The sequence below is a fragment of the Canis lupus genome, unplaced genomic scaffold, assembly GCF_011100685.1.
Source record: "Canis lupus familiaris isolate Mischka breed German Shepherd unplaced genomic scaffold, alternate assembly UU_Cfam_GSD_1.0 chrUn_S130H290, whole genome shotgun sequence".
Classification (NCBI taxonomy): domain Eukaryota; kingdom Metazoa; phylum Chordata; class Mammalia; order Carnivora; family Canidae; genus Canis; species Canis lupus.
The window spans coordinates 1-17,265 of NW_023330135.1; the positions used below are offsets into that span (position 1 = coordinate 1).

Here is a 17,265-nt window from a genome sequence, read left to right on the forward strand (position 1 = left end):
ACAGAATAACAACATCAACAGAGAAAGCTAACAGGGTTCCGACCTTCACTGAGAGTGAATCTAGCTATGCCAGAAGTGGAACTGAAAATGCATTTATCTCACAAAAACAACCAAAAAAAATAATAAGCCACCCAAACAGTGTCAGAATACAAAGTACAATAATAAGAATTAGGTTTTCTTTATCCTGAGAGCTAATTTCCCCCACCTCCAGGGCTTTGTCATTTAAGAAATTCCGTTATAAGTGTCATGAAGCCACCAAATTTCTCCAATAATTTTTAAATTAAGGACATCGACCTTTTGCCAATAAACTGTTTCCAGAGAAAGCACAAACTAACGCTTTCTAGGATAAAAACTGATAGCCACTAAAAATAGAGATGAAAACAAAATAGACTATACAGGACAACTGGATTCCTACATGCACAAGAATGTAGATTCTTAGATCCCTATCTCACACCATACACAAAAATTAGCTCAAATTTTAAATCAAGGGGTAAATCCTCATAACCTTGGGTTTGCAAAGAGATTCTTAGATATGCTACCAAGAGCATAAGCAGCACAAGATAAAATGGACACTGATCTTTATAGAAATTAGAACTTTTGTACAAAGGATACTATCAGACAAGTGAAATGATAGCCTACACAAGGGGAAAAAATATTTGCAAGGCGAAAATATGATAAGGGTTTAATATCTAAAATATATAAAAAATGCCAAACTCAACAACAAAAAGGCAATCAGATCGCCAAAGACTACCTGAAAACATGCTCAACATCATTAGTCATTAGGGAAATGCAAATCAAAACCACAATGAACTACCACTTCATGCCCACGAGAATGGCTATAATCAAAAATTACTCAGTGTAACAGGTAGTGATGAGGATATGGAGAAATTGGAACCCTCATATAATGCTGGTAGGAATGTAAAATGGTGCAGACTCCACGGAAAACACTTTGATGGTTCCTTCTCACAAGCCTAAACAGAATTACTATATAAGCAGGCATTTCAGCTGCTAAGTGTCTACCCAAAAGAACCGCAATCGGGACTCAAAACAGATAGTTGTACAGCAATGTCCATTGCAGCACCATTCACAATAGCCAAAAGGTGGACACATGCAAGTGTCCATCAACAGACAAATGGACAAACAACATGCAGTGTATACACATAGTGCAATGTTATTCAACCATGAAAGAGAAGGAGATTCTGATACATGCTACAACATGGACAAACCTTGAAAGCATTGCATGGAGTGGTATAGTTACAAAAGGGCAAGTACTGTATAGTTCCACTTATGTGAACTATGTAAAACAGTTAAAATATAGAGACAAAGCAGCGTAGAATGGTGGTTGCCGGGAGCTGGGGGTGGGCAACAAGGGAAGGTAGCGCTTAACAGCCACAGAGTTTCTGTGTAGAGTGATGAGAAGGTTTTGGAAATAGAGAGTGGTGACGTTTGCACGACATTCTGAATATACCTAATGCCATTACATTGTACGTTAACATGGTAAAAATGGCAAATTTTATACATGTATCTTACCTTAAAGAAAAACTGAAAAATAAAAGCCAACTACATGTACATTATGAAACATTGTACTCCTTACAGCTAAAAGAGAAATCACACCACTGCCATTAAGATTATACAATGAGTCTCAAAATGAAAGACAAAAACTACATAATGAATGAAAATTATTGGCAGAATTCCTGTATGAGAGGACTGTTGCACATACAAAGTTCTGTACAATGCCATGAGACACAACATATTCAGCAACTTGTTTACATGGCATTTCTGTAAAGACTAAGATAATAATCACAATAAGATGATATATTAAACCTTTTTAAATGAAGTTTATTTTTATCTATTTTTAATTCTTTTCCCTTATTTTTTGTATATTTGTTATTGGGCTTCGATTGGCCAACATATACTACAACACCCGATGCTCATCCCGTCAAGTGCCCCCCTCAGTGCCAGTCACCCTGTCACCCCAACCCCGGCCGACCTCCCCTTCCACCACCCCTTGTTCGTTTCCCAGAGTTAGGTGTCTCTTATGTGCTGTCACCCTCACTGATATTTCCCACTCATTTTCTTTCCTGTCCCCTTGAATCCCTTTCACTAGTTTTTATATTCCCCGAATGAATGAGACCATATGATGTTTGTCCCTCTCCGACTGACTTACTTCACTCAGAATAATATATTAAATCTAACAGACGACAGGGTAACAAATAGAGAATTTGCTTCTGTATCTCCCTCTAGATCTGGTCTAGTCTGATTCACCTGCTTCTTTTGTGTATAAATTTCTGTCACCAATTAACAGTATTTATTGAATACATACAGTACAGTACAGTCACTGCAGGAAAGTCTACTGCTATTACCCACTGTAATAAATAAAGCCATTCATTTGAAAAACTCAACAAAAGGAGAAATGACGGTTGGGCTTTTTGTAATAGCAAGAGTACGCAATGTAGCAGAGTCACTGGCTAACATGTAGTAAGTATGCTAGCAGATATTTACCTTACAAGAAAACTATTAATAGAACAGAAGTGAAAGCCCACCTCTAAGAGCTACTGTGAGAAATGCCACTAAGTGATTTTCCTGTTTAAAAATGAAAAATCCAGGGCAGCCCGGGTGGCTCTGCAGTTTAGCGCCAGCTTCAGTCCAGGGCCTGATCCTGGGGACCGGGGATCGAGTCCGACATCTGGCTCCCTGCTTGGAGTCTGCTTCACCCTCTGCCTGTGTCTCTGCCTCTCTCTCGCTCTGTGTGTCTCTCATGAATAAATAAAATCTTAAAAATTAAATAAAAATTAAATAAAAATGAAAACCCATTATTACATGAAGACGACTTTTTGCTTCATTCATAAATACTTGAGGAGCAGTAACAAGGACAAGAACAAGTGTCCTGGTTTAATTTAAGAATGAAGCTCTATGTACTGATCTCCCCCCAACAAAAGTTGTATCCAAATGCCAAATCACACGCTGCTTTCTGTTCACACAGAACAGCTTGCGGTCAGCCACATACCTAATGAGCTTGATTTGCTATGGAAGAGAACTGTAAAAATAAAAACATGATCCATTCAAAACTCCAGAGTATACCTCATTTTGGAAGCCATTTGAAGAAAAAAGAGCAAGTTGAAGATGCTGATTTTCCATGATGAAATACACTCAATATCAAAAGGGAAAAATAATTCATGTTTTAAATGAAATATGAAAACAAAACATTTGTAGGACATTGGCAAGGCCAATAAAGTCCATTCTAGTTACTTCAAAGGGCTTCTGCAAGTGGCAATATTGCAGTGATATAGTCAAAACCTTTCTTCTTTCGAATCTACTGCTTTAAGAATGGAACTTCATGCTTTTGATGTTGGAAATAAAGGTTAACCAGGTTTCTTAAGATGAGCCTATGGTATAAACAATTTGAATGTTGGCCAAACATTTTTTTTTAATAAATTTATTTTTTATTGGTGCTCAATTTGCCACCATACAGAATAACACTCAGTGCTCATCCCATCAAGTAAGTGCCCCCATCAGTGCCCGCCACCCAGTTACCCCCACCTGCCACCCACCTCCCCTTCAACTACCCCTAGTTCGTTTCCCAGAGTTAGGAGTCTGTCATGTTCTGTCTCCCTTTCTGATATTTCCCACTCATTTTTTCTTTCCCCTTTAATCCCTTTCATTATTTTTTATATTCCCCAAATGAATGAGACCATAAAATGTTTGTCCTTCTCCGATGGACTTATTTCACACAGCATAATACCCTCCAGGTCCATCCACGTCGAAACAAATGATGGGTATTGGTCATTTCTAATGGCTGAGTAATATTCCATTGTATACATAAACCACATCTTCTTTACCCATTCATCTTTCGATGGACACCGAGGCTCCTTCCACAGTTTAGCTATTGTGGACACCGCTGCTAGAAACATCGAGGTGCAAGTGTCCTGGCGTTTCATTGCATTTGTATCTTTGGGATAAATCCCTAGCAGTGCAATTGCTGGGTCCTAGGGCAGGTCTATTTTTAACTCTTTGAGGAACCTCCACACAGTTTTCCAGGGTGGCTGCACCATTGCACATTCCTACCAACAGTGCAAGAGGGTTCCCTTTTCTCCGCATCCTCTCCAACTTTTGTGGTTTCCTGCCTTGTTAATCTTCCCCATTCTCACTGGTGTGAGGTGGTATCTCATTGTGGTTTTGATTTGTATTTCTCTGATGGCCAGTGATGCGGAGCATTTTCTCATGTGCTTCTTGGCCATGTCTGTGTCTTCCTCTGTGAGATTTCTGTTCATGTCTTTTGCCCGTATCTTGATTGGATTGTTTGTTTCTTTGCTGTTGAGTTTAAGAAGTTCTTTACAGATCTTGGATACTAGGCCTTTAACTGAGAAGTCATTTGCCAATATCTTCTGCCATTCTGTAGTTGTCTTTTAGTTTTGTTGACTGTATCTTTTGCTGTGCAAAAGCTTCTTACCTTGATGAAGTCCCCATAGTTCATTTTTGCTTTTGTTTCTCTTGCCTTCATGGATGTATCTTGCAAGAAGTTACTGTGGCCAAGTTCGAAAAGGGAGTTGCCTATGTTTTCCTCTAGGATTTTGATGGATTCTTGTTTCACATTTAGATCTTTCATCATTTTATCTTTGTATATGGTGCAAGAGAGTGGTCTAGTTTCATTCTTCTGCATGTGGATGTCCAATTTTCCAGCACCATTTACTGAAGAGACTGTCTTTTTTCCAGTGGATAGTCTTTCCTCCTTTGTCAAATATTAGTTGACCATAAAGTTGAGGGTCCACTTCTGGATTCTCATTTCTGTTCCATTGATCTATGTGTCTGTTTTTGTGCCAGTACCACACTGTCTTGATGACCACGGCTTTGTAGTACAACCTGAAATCTGGCATTGTGATGCCCATGGCTATGGTTTTCTTTTTTAAGATTCCCCTGGCTATTTGGGGTTTTTTCAGATTCCACACAAATCTTTTTTTTTTTTTAATTTTATTATTATTTATGATAGTCACACACAGAGAGAGAGAGAGAGAGGCGGAGACACAGGCAGAGGGAGGAGCAGGCTCCATGCCTCGGGAGCCCGATGTGGGATTCGATCCCCGGGTCTCCAGGATCGCGCCCTGGGGCCAAAGATAGGCGCCAAACCGCTGGCCACCCAGGGATCCCCCACACAAATCTTATAATAATTTGTTCCAACTCTCTGAAGAAGTCCATGGCATTTTGATAGGGATTGTATTAAACGTGTAAATTGGGATCCCTGGGTGGCGCAGCGGTTTAGCACCTGCCTTTGGCCCAGGGCGTGATCCTGGAGACCCGGGATCGGGCTCCCGGTGCATGGAGCCTGCTTCTCCCTCTGCCTGTGTCTTTGCCTCTCTCTCTCTCTCTGTGACTATCATAAGTAAATAAAAATTAAAAAATAAATAAAAATAAACGTGTAAATTGCCTTGGGTGATCACTGACATTTTCACAATATTAATTCTTCCAATCCTTGAGCATGGAGTATTTTTCCATCACTTTGTGTCTTCCTCACTTTCTTTCAGAAGTGTTCTGTAGTTTTTAGGGTATACATCCTTTACCTATTTGGTTAGGTTTATTCCTAGGCATCTTATGCTTTTGGGTGCAATTGTAAAAGGGATTGACTCCGTAATTTCTCTTTCTTCAGTCTCATTGTTAGTGTACAGAAATGCCACTGAATTCTGGGCATTGATTTTGTATCCTGCCACACTTGGGCCGAACATTTTTAAAAGAAGTAAACAGAACTTATTTAAAAGAAAAAAAGTTATGTATGTATTGAAGTCTTTAAAAGAGCCAGAGGAAAAAAACATGCTTTGAAAGATTACTTCAAATCAGAGATCCTGACAGCTGACCTCTAACTAGAAATTTTAGGAATAATCATTTCATCATCTTTCACTATACTGAAATATAAATAGATATATGATAGATAGATAGATAGATAGATAGATAGATAGATAGATACACAGATATAACAAGAGCCTACCTAGCATTCTTTGCTTACTAAAAATGCCATTCAAGAAGACGCAGGTGGCCTGGGTCGAGGTCCTGGGATCAAGTCCCTTGTTGGGCTCCCTGCTTGGAGCCTGCTTCTCCCTCTGCCTGTGTGTCTGCCTCTCTCACGACTAAATAAATAAAATCTAAAAAAAAAAAAAAAAGAACACAGGCAAACAGGGAGATCATTCAAGATAGTCACATAAAAACTTCTGAAATCCTTTCCCTCAACAGACACAATATATCTACAGCTACATATAAAACAATTATCTCTGAGCAGGACAGCTACTCCACAACGAAGAATTAAACAGACAGGGAGGAGAGACAGATGTAGTTGTTATTTTGCCGAAAACCTCACCTCCCCCCATGCAACGACCTATGGAGGAGGGGTTGCACAATACAGAACCCCTCCCTGAGGGAGGGAATCTGTACTACTCATCAGGCACCATGACCCATGGGAGATGCACAGACAGACAGCCCCCAAAGCACCTGGCTTTGGAAACCAGTGGAGCTTCCGTCCAGGAGACTCCTAGGGCTGTACTGAGTGCAGGCTCCTGCTTTTACAGGGCTCACAATCAGACTCATTTGCCTCAGGACCCAGTACAAAAGCACCAGTTTGAAAGGAGCCTAGACCAGATGTGAAGGGGTTCCATTTGCTAATCTTAAAGCATCTACCGAAGGGCAAAAGCCCACTCAGATTCCCTCCAAAGACAAAAGATACCGGAGGGTGCCATATTTACGCTTTCTCTACCTTGCTACTGCCAATGCTGGCAGGAGCTATTTTTGCATTCCCATAACCTTCTAGTACCCTCCTTCCCCCTCCATACTGCTGCCACGGCCCCTGCCAGAAGCAGGAGGCCAGTGCCCTGACCTCTAGTTACACTCCCACTGCCAGAGGGCCTCCAAGCCAGCAGGTACATGCAACCCACACAGGGGATGCCTACTGAATATGAGACTCTGGGGCCAGGGTGGATTGTGTTTGTGAGCCCCACAGGTCTAGAATAATTGGGGAAACAGTATGAGAGACAACCAAACACTGAAGCAAGGCTACTATAAACAAAAATGTTCACCACACACAGCCACACCTTCAGGACTAGAAGAGATAGCTGTTTCACACCTAACACAAAGACATACATACATACAAAGTCAGGCAACAGAGGAAACAGATAAACATGTTCCCAATGAAAGACCAGGATTAAACCCCAGAAAACTCAACAAAGTGGGTATAGACCAAATGTACCTCAAATGTAAGGCCACGTATAACCAGTGCACAGCTAGCATCATGCTCAACAGGGAAAGCTTCCTGCTTAACATCAGGAACAAGGCGAGGATGCTAACACAGTATTGGAAGTCTTGGCCACAGCAGCTAGGAAGGAAAAAGAAAGAAATTGGAACCAAATTGTAAAGGAAGAAGTAAAACCATCACTATTTGTAGATGATACAATTTTATACACAGAAAAACCCTAACGACTCTGTGGAAAAAAAGACTGTTAGAACATTAGTTCTAACCTTATTTCTAATAAATTCAGTAAAGTTGCAGGTACAAAACTGATATACACAATTCTGTCACACTTGTGTACACCACAACAAACTATCAGGAAGAGAGACTAAGAAAACAAATCCCATTTAAAATTGCATGAAAAAATACCCCAAGAATAAATTTAACCAAGGAGGTGAATGATCTATACTCTGAAAACTATAGGACACTGAGGAGAGACAATGACACTAATAAGTGAAAGATATTCCATGCTCATGAAGAATATTGCAAAAAATGTCCATACTGACCAGAGCAATCTACAGAGTCAAGGCAATCTCTATTGAAATTCTAGTGGCATTTTTCACAGGAAATACAACAATCGTAAGATTTGTATAGAACCACAAAAGATCCCAAGCAGCCAAAGCAAATCTTGAGAAAGGACAGTCTGAGACATTACACTCCTTGAATTCAAGCTGTAGTATCTAACAACTAAAGTAATCAAAATGTATGGTATTGGCATAAAAACACACACACAGATTCGTGGGACAGAAAAGAGAGCCCCGAAATAAACCTAGGCATATAAGGCCAATTACTTTACAAGAAAAGAGGCAAGAATATACAATGGAGAAAGACAATCTCTTCAATAAATGTGCTGGGAAACCTAGACACCTACATATAAAAGACTGAAACTGGGCCATCATCTCACACCATACAAAGAAATTAACTCAAAATGGATTAAAGACTGGAATGAAAATCCTGAAATCATTAAACTCCTAGAAGAAAACATGGGTCGTAAGCTCTCTGACATCGCTCTTGGAGATTTTTTTTTTTTCCTTTTTGGATCTTATGATTCCAAAGGCAGTGGCATCAAAAAACAAAACAAAACAAAACAAAACAAAACAAAAAAAATTGAGATAACATAAAACTAAAAAGCTTCTGCACAGCAAAGGAAATCATCAACAACAAAAAAGGCAATCTACCGAATAGAAGGAAGAACTGCCAATTCTATCCAATAAGGGGTTAACAGCCAAAATATATACAGAAATTCATATAGCTCAATATCAACAAGAAACAAACAATTCAATATTAAAAAATGGACAGAGGATCTGAATAGACGTTTTCCCAAAGACGACATACAGATCACCAACAGGCACACGGGAAGATGCTCAACATCACAAATCATCAGAGTAATGCAAATCAAAATCACAGTGAGATATCGCTTCACACCTCTGAGAAAGGCCAATATCAGAAAGACAAGAAAAAATAAGTACTGATGAGGCTGTGGGCAAAGGGGGACCCTAGTGCACCGTTGGTGAGGTTGTAAATTGGTGCGGCCACCACAGAAAATAATCTGGAGAACAGTCAAAAACTTAAAAATACAACCCCCACATGATCCTGCAATTCCACTTTTGGGTATTTATCTGAAGATTCAAAAGGATACATGTACCCTCTATGTTCACTGCAGCATTATTTACAATAGCCAAGATATGGAAATAACCAAAGTGTCCTTCCTTTGAGGGATGAATGGGAAAAGATTTACACACACACACACACACACACGAATACTATTCAGCAAAAAAAAAAAAAAAAAAAGGAATACTATTCAGCCATAAATAAATTAGCCATTTGCAACTGGCATGAATCTGAAGGGTATTATGCTAAGTGAAAAAAGTCAGAAAGAGAAAGACAGATATGGTATGATTTAACTTATACCTGAAACTAAACAACAAATAAAGTCAGAATACAGAGAATACATGGGTGGTTGCCAAAAGGGAAGGGGGTGAGGCTGTGTGGGTAAAAACGGATAAAGGGGATCAAGAGTCCATCATCCTCTTACAAAATGAATTCACGCACAGCATGGTGACTATAGTCAATAATAACGTATTGCAAATTTGAAAGTTGTTTTCAGAAAATACGTCTGAAAAGTTCTTAGCACAAGAAAACAAATGGTGTGACTGTGCATGCAGAGAGATGTTAACTAGACTTACTATGGTGTTCATTGTGCAAGATATACAAATGCCAAATTTTATGTTGCACGCCTGAAACTAGTGTGTCATATATCGATTATAATTTAATAAAACGAAAAAAAAAATGGAAGGAAATAAAAACATGTACTGATTCACTGAAAGACATAGTTTGATAGCCACAAACCCTCAATACAGGAGATTCTAGAGCTTTTTTACATTAAACAGGTGAAAAATCAGCCTGGATGACAAGGCTGAGCTGTAAGATTGGGACTAGAACAAACAAAATGGTGGTTATACTAAATGAATAATGACGTTGATGTAAAGCAAAATAAGGATGTCTTCAAGGTTGTGAGGGGTTTTTGTTTTTCTGTTTGTTTTCTAGAGAGAATTAAAATACAGGACACAATAGCACTGAAGTTGGCAGGAAAGTATATGGGGCAAAAGTGCGCTAAGATTTCTGGATCTTTTCCAGATGACAATAGACAGATTAAGATAGGATTTTATAATAAAGGATTCATGTCATAATTTCTAAGGTAGCCACTCAAATAACAGAAAGAGAATGTTTTAACTTCTCAACTGTATGCAGGGAAAACCCTAACCAATCCAAAAGAAACAAAGAAAAATCAGGACAAGAAAACACAAAATACGTCAGATTTTAAATTATAAAGATCATACGTCATAATGAACTGTAGTGAAGATATTCTAGCTGAAAGTAAAGACTTCTGACTTGTTACCTCAGAAAGCTCCAACTGTAATTCACAAAAGCTGTAATAAAGCAGGAATATGGAAGAGTTGACAATAAAAGGATAGGAAAAGATATCCTGCAAATGGCAACAAAAACATATCTACTTTAAAATAAACTCTATTAAAAAGTATAAAGTGTAGTAATTCACCAGCAAAATAACAAATTTATATTTAATAACAAATTTAAATATATACAACAAAAAATGAACAGAGGGAGCCTGGGTGGCTCAGCCGGTTAAGCACCTGCCTTCAACTCCCGACAAGATTCCAGGGTCCTGGAATCAAGGCCCACATCAGGGTCCTTGCTCCAGGGGGGAGCCTGCTTCTCCCTCTCTCTCTCTCTCTGCCTGTCACTCCTCCTGCTTCTTCAGTGTCCGATAAATGAATTAAATTAAAAAAAAAAAACACAAAAAAAAACTGAACAGAACTGCAAGAAGAAAACCATGGTCATAATGGGAAACTTTTTACCATACTTCTCTTGGTAACAGAGAATAAACGAACAAAAATCAGTGAAAACACAGAATATTTGAATAGGTTTACAAACTTGATCTACAGACACATACAGAAAACTATACTTAATGACTGCAGAATATACCTTCTTTTTAGACACAGACAGGATACATTACAGATATTGAATATGTAGCTGGCCGTAAAGTGTAAACACATTTCAAAGGACTGAAATAATGCAAATTAGGTTTTCTGACCTCAAAGCAATTAAGGTAGAAATCAGGAACAAGATAGATTAAAAAAATCCTTATTTGTAAATTCAAGAAAAGTCTAAGTAAGCAACTACAAAATGATTCTAAGTTAAGAAAACCAGTACCTTGGGAGAAATGGCCTTAAATGCTAACGTTAGGAAAAGAAGAAGGTTGAAAATTTATGAACAAACGTTCATAACAAGAAAAAGAATTTTTTTAAAAAAGTCAATGAAATAAAAACTAATATACAATGAGGAAAATTAATAAGGCCAAAGGTTTATATCTAAAAAGACTAATGCCAAAACTCTGGCAATATTGAGGAAAGAGAAGAAAGGGCAGTAAGTACCAATATCAGGACCAAGAAGAAAAACAATTAGCATAGAAAGTGCACATGTGAAATATTATAAGCAACCTTTTCAGAAATTTGACAATGTAGTTGAAATGGACCAAATCTTAGAAAAATATGAATCATTAAAACTAATCAAGAAGAAATAGAAAGCCTAAACGTTCTTGTCATCTTTAAAATAGTTACCAATATCCTTATCAAAAAGAAAACATCCAGGCCCAAGGAACCCAACAAGTCAGTTCTGCTAAAGGACAAACGAACTTCAGTCTTTCATAAACTTACCCACAGAAGAGTAGAGACTTCCACCTCACAACATAAGGCTACCCAGGATATTGTGAAGATCTGATGAGAGAGATAAGAAAGCAAAATTATGGGCTGAAGTCTCATAAAAGGAGACATTAAAGTTCTAAATAAACTAGGAGTCAACTAACTCCAGCAGATTATATGTAAAGGAGAACAAATCATGAACAAATTAGGTTATCTCAAATAATAGTCCAATGATAGCCAGTTGAACAGTCAAAAATCAGTAAAAAAAAAAAAAATGTCAAAAACCAATGAACTTTCCTATGTTGAGACTGACAGGAAACAAATCATATGATCATTACAATAAATAAATAAAAAGCACTTGACAAAGTCCAATGGCTAGTCATTTAAAAAGTCATTTTACACAGAATAAACGGAAACTTCTTAAATTGAGTAAACGGCAAATATGAAAAAAATAATCTAGAGCAAATATGACAAAGAAGAAATGTTGAGAGAATTTCTTTTGAGATCCAGATTCACACATAATAAACAAAAATCTAGAGTAGCGAAATCAAAGTGAAAATGAAAAAGGGAATAGCTTTTTGGTCACACATTAAGGAAATGTTTCATGAATACAATTCAGAAATCACTAACCTAAAGGAAAATGGTGCTCGACGAGTAACTTCTGCATAGAGAGTAGGGGAGGACAGAACAAAGCATGAGATGACAAAATATTTTTCCATATGTTTTCCCACCAAGAGAATCTGACATCAGCATGGTTTTACCTTTACCGGTGAATGCAGGCTTTTCTCACCAAACATATCCCAGAGGAAGGTCAGGTCTTCCTGGCTGTCCACACGTGGCCCCAGCCAGCCTGCACAACAGCCAACAGCTCATACAGACCTAGAAAGTGAAAATAAAACACAAAGCGTAACCATAGAGTGATCTCATTAATTTCACTTAAGGTGTGTGTGAAGGATGGCTGGAACATGTCGTTTTTACTGGATCAGTAATCTGGGCCATCAAGCAGAATGCTTCTCCGCGGAAGCCAAGGAACCTTTTTGATTTTTAAAGCCCAAATATGTAGCATCAACAGGCTAGCCTAACCTTTCCTTTGTCAACATTCTCCAGGCATCCAAGCGGACACAACCCGAGGCAGAAAACGTGTACAAGCTTTCAGAGGAAGAAGAAAACTAAATCGTCACTACATTTGCCTCAGTGTTAGCCAAAGATCAAAAGGAGTCATGAATAGGAAAAACTCCTTAGAAGAGCAGAAAATTGATAGAGTGGCCCATTAAAAAGGTTTTGTGGTTTCCAAAGAGTTCCTAATGATATATAGCTTCAAACCATCTGCGTTATCTACATCCAAATTCAAGTTCCAAAAAGCTAAGGCCTATTAAGCCATACGTGGTGTTGCTTTCTTGTAGCTGCTCATTTTTCAAAAAGCAACAACCACAAGCTACACAGAACTGAGTTTACCTTTAACTCCAATCTGGGCGTATGCCGTACCCTCTGAAAGAGTTAAGGAAAAGGATGCAGGTTCCTCGGGGCCCTCCTCACTAGAAGCTTCCTGGGGCTAGACAGTAGCACCCTGTTCCACCAGTAGCCTGTTGCAGAAACCCTCCCACCTCCTTTGGGGCCCATCAGACTCCTGTCCAAGAACTGTTACGACAGTGCCTGCCCGGGGCCTCTTCAGGGAGGTGACCTAGAAGAAGTATCAACTCTCAGCACACGTTTCACTTTCCAGTGGGATTATACGAGGTAAAAAGGAGAAACTTCCTTTTATTTCTGTCTGCTGTCTACAAGAGCACCGAAACCTCCTGGGATCTACGACACAGGAGCATGCTGTTATTCCTGCTCTGAAGTGCTGCTGTTCATCACAGGGACAGCTTTACAAGATATGTAACTAGCAAAGAATCATAAATTATGGCCTGCTGATTAGTCTATCTATTATCTTCCTAAAGTATTATCATATTCTAATAATCAGTGATCATTCACCAAATGTATTCGCTTTGCCTTGGAAAGCTGGATCTGTAACATGAGACGTTAAACTCAAACATTCCTGGGACTGCATGTGGCCAAAAAGATCTATTCTACTTTAGGGGGAAGAAAATGTCTCCCTATTACATTCTTAAGTATTCTTGATGATTTACACTTATTCCCTTAAAAACCTGGCATCATGCCTAAGCTAGCTCTTATTTATGATTTCATAAAACTATTTGTAAGGTGTCCCAACATAATTCGATGTATAATAATGCAGGTCTCACTTTACACGTACACAGATACACACAACTTTAAAAACATGACAATTGCCAAGATCAGCGATTAAGGTCAGAGGTTCAAATTGAAAATTAGGTAAAAAGGAGGTAGAATTTCGCTATTTTATTATTGATTTAGGAGCAACAAAAGGAATTCCTTGTTCCTTGGAAATATGGTTAGTTTAATTAATAATACTAGTTCAACTATAACATAATTTATGAGGTATAGTTCTGGGGGGGGGGGGCGATAACTGAGGTAATGTATTAGAACAGCCCCGGCATATGGTAAATAGTCTATTTCATATGTAACTTAGTGAGCTTCAGCTATTGTTGTTATTCCTGTTATTCATCAGGACTATTATTTTTTTTAGGATTAATTTATTTTACAGAGAGGCAGGGGACAGGGGCAGAGGGAGACAGAATCTTAAGCAGACTCCACGCTCAGCATGGAGCTTGACACGAAGCTCCAAATCATGACCCTGATCATGGCTGGAGCTGAGACCAAAAGTCAGACACAAAACCCACTGCACCACCCAGGAGTGTCCATCACTACTGCTATTGAAAAATCAAAACTCTGAGTCAAACAGACCTAGATTCAAACCAGGTCTATACTTCATTTACCCCCCATAACTTACCTCAGCCTTCTTTCCATATGTTCAAAAGAAACGGAATCTACACCTATAGTAAACTGGACAGGAAAAAATATACATACGTATGCAGATACACAAGTGTGTGCATATAACACAGGTAAAATCTGAAAAAGCCTAAGGGACTGCATCAGTGACGATGTACCCACGTGGTTACCATAACTATGCGAGATGTCAACACTGGAGGAAGCAGGGTCAAGGGTACACGGGATCTGTATTATGTCTTCCAACACATGAATCCACAGTTATCTCAAAGTACAGTTAAAGCAAGAGGAGAAGTGGTGGTTAACATTGTTATAAGAATGCAAGGGAACAAGGCACGTAGTCCTGTGGTTGGCACAAAAGAGGCATTTGATGAATTTATAAAAGATTTTATTTATTCATGAGACGGACAGAGAGAGAGAGAGAGAGAGGCAGAGACATAGGCAGAAAGAGAAGCAGGCTCCATGCAGGCAGCCCAAAGTGGGACTCGATCCCGGGACTCCAGGATCACACCCTGGGCTGAAGGCTGACGCTTCAGCACTGAGCCACCCAGGCGTCCCTGATAAAAACATTTTAAAAATTGGGCAGCCCGGGTGGCTCAGCAGTTTAGCACTGCCTTTGGGCCAGGGCTTGATGGACTCCCTGCATGGAGCCTGCTTCTCCCTCTGCCTGTGTCTCTAACTCTCTCTCTCTGTCTCTGTGTGGCTCTCTTAGGAATGAATAAAATCTTAAAAAAAAAGAGTTTTAAAGAATAATAAAGTGATTTCTTAAGACTTCCTCAAGTGGCAACTGCCCCTTACTAGAATTCTGTCTATACCTTTACTCCACTTCAAAAAGTTTGGATCTCGAATGAACCACCAAGAGGAGCAGAGGAATAAGCGTCCGCATAAAACACATAAAGTGAAAGATCCCTATAATTTCTAATCTTTGGATGAAACCTGAAAGGCGTCTGGGGGAGTAACCAAATAGCAAATCACTTTGAGATTGATGACATATGCCTTATTATCTAAGTTAAAATAGAAAACACAGGGACATCTGGGTGATTAAGAAGCTAAGTGTCTAACTTTGGCTCAGGGCTGATTCTGGCCCAGGACCCAGCCCCACATTGGGCTTCCTATGGGGAGCCTGCTTCTCCCTCTGCCTGTGTCTCTGCCTCTCTCTGTCTCTCTCACAAATCAATAAGTAAAACCTTTTACAAATGAAACAGAAACCACATCTAAAAAATCAACTTCTGAAGATAATCGATTTCTTTTTAATTATACGGCCCCGATATTTAAACTATGGCTTTTCAAAACCATCAACAAGGAAAAAATTTTAAAAAGCAACAGATAAGTACTAGGAGATCATGAAAACCAGCCCATCGCACCCTGCGCCGCACCCACGCCCCGGCAGCGCGTGGTCCGGGAGGCCCCGCCAGCGAGACAGCCAGCCCGGGCGAGGGAGGAGGGCGCCGCGTGCAGCCCGCGCCCCGCCCGCGGCCCCGGCGGCTCGCACCTTCCTCAGCGCCGACATCCTCGAGCGCTCTGAGTTCAGCAGGCGAAGGGCGACATGCTTTGTGGCCCGTCCGTCCATCCGCACCGCCAGCCGACAATCCGCGGGGCCGCCGCCGCCGCCACCGCCACGCGTCCCACCGCGCTCCAGCCTGGCACGCGCTCGGAGCCCCCGCCGGCGCCTGCGCACTGGGCGCCCCGGAGGTCTGGCGCGCTGGGGGCCAGCCGGCGCGCGGAGGCACCTGGGAAGGGCCAGGCAAGCGCGGGGAGCCCAGGCAAGCGCCGCGCCTCCGCCACACCGCAGACGGCGGGCAGTCCCCGCCCCGAATGCCACCTGGGGCGCGTGCTGCTCGCTGGCCGCAACAAGGTCCCAGCGCCGCTGAGCAGCCGGTGCCAGGGCGAAGCGAAGGTAGCGCGCGTCCCCCCAGGGGCGGTGCCCCGCAGCCGGAGGACGGACCGGACACTAGCTGCCTCGGGCGGCGTGGCTGGAGGCTCTCGAGCTGTCCAGGGACCGTCTGTCCGCCGCTGGCGCTGCCCTAAACACGAGCCGCTTCCGCCTGGGCCCCTGGGCCCTCGCCGCTGCCCCGCGGGAGCCGGACGCCGCCCCCTCCTCAGGCCCCGCAGCTCCTCCAGCCCGCCCGTCTGCCCGGAACAGTCCGCGCCGCACCCACGCCGCGGGAGTGCAGTGTCCCGGAAGCACCGCCGGCGAGGCACCAGACCGCCGCGCGCAGCCCACGACCGATCACCCCTGCAGCTCGGGGTCCCTGCCCGCGCCCCGCCCGCGGCCCGCACCTTCCTCAGCGCAGACATCCTCGGGTGCTCGGAGTTCAGCAGGCGCAGGGCGACAGGGCACACGGCCCGTCCATCCGCAGGGCTGGCCGTCAGTCCGGGGGACCGCGCTCGAGCGCAGTGCACGCTGGGAGCCCCCGCCGGCGCCTGCGCACTGGTCGACCGGGAGGCCCCGCACGCTGGGGGCCGGCCTGAGTGCGGAGGCACCTGGGGAGGGGCCACACCCGCACCGGGGAGCCCAGGCAGCACCGCGCCCTGCCGTCCGGGGGTCCTTCCGCCCCACCGCTCCCCCGCCGCCGCCGCCGCCGCCACGCGCCCCACCGCGCTCCAGCCCGGCACACGCTCGGAGCCCGCCGCCGGCGCCTGCGCACTGGGCGCCCAGGAGGCCTGGCGCGCTGGGGGCCGGCCGGCGCGCGGAGGCACCTGGGGAAGGGCCAGGCAAGCGCGGGGAGCCCAGGCAGCGCCGAGCATGGCGTCCGGGGATCCTTCCGCCCCACCGCTCCCCCGCCCCTGCCGGCGCGCAGGCCCCGCCCCGGATGCCACCTGTGGCGCGGGTCCCCTGGCGCTGGAGGCGGCGGTAGCCTGCAGCAAGTGCAGCTCGCCCGCAGCCCCACGGTCCCAGCGCGCCTGCGCGGCCGG

At 42.6% G+C, this 17,265-nt stretch overlaps 1 protein-coding gene and 1 long non-coding RNA gene across 3 annotated transcripts in view; one reads left to right on the forward strand and one right to left on the reverse strand.

Annotated features, from left to right (window-relative positions):
• Positions 1–7,280: 7,280 nt before the first annotated feature.
• LOC119878259 lies at positions 7,281–16,762 on the reverse strand. Of its 2 annotated transcripts, XR_005386725.1 has the most exons (5): positions 16,630–16,762; positions 12,246–12,363; positions 12,115–12,145; positions 11,500–11,559; positions 7,287–7,351 (listed from the first exon to the last, which is right to left on the reverse strand). It is a non-coding gene; the product is annotated as an uncharacterized LOC119878259 (long non-coding RNA). The 2 variants fall into 2 exon arrangements; XR_005386724.1 differs by lacking the exon at positions 12,115–12,145 and having other exon boundaries at positions 7,281–7,351.
• Positions 16,763–17,095: 333 nt separating this feature from the next.
• LOC119878258 (WW domain-containing adapter protein with coiled-coil-like) overlaps positions 17,096–17,265 on the forward strand; it is a 29,553-nt gene continuing 29,383 nt past the window's right edge. Inside the window, 1 exon segment of the mRNA XM_038588928.1 lies at positions 17,096–17,213. Within this exon segment, the coding sequence (XP_038444856.1) occupies positions 17,096–17,213 (118 nt within the window).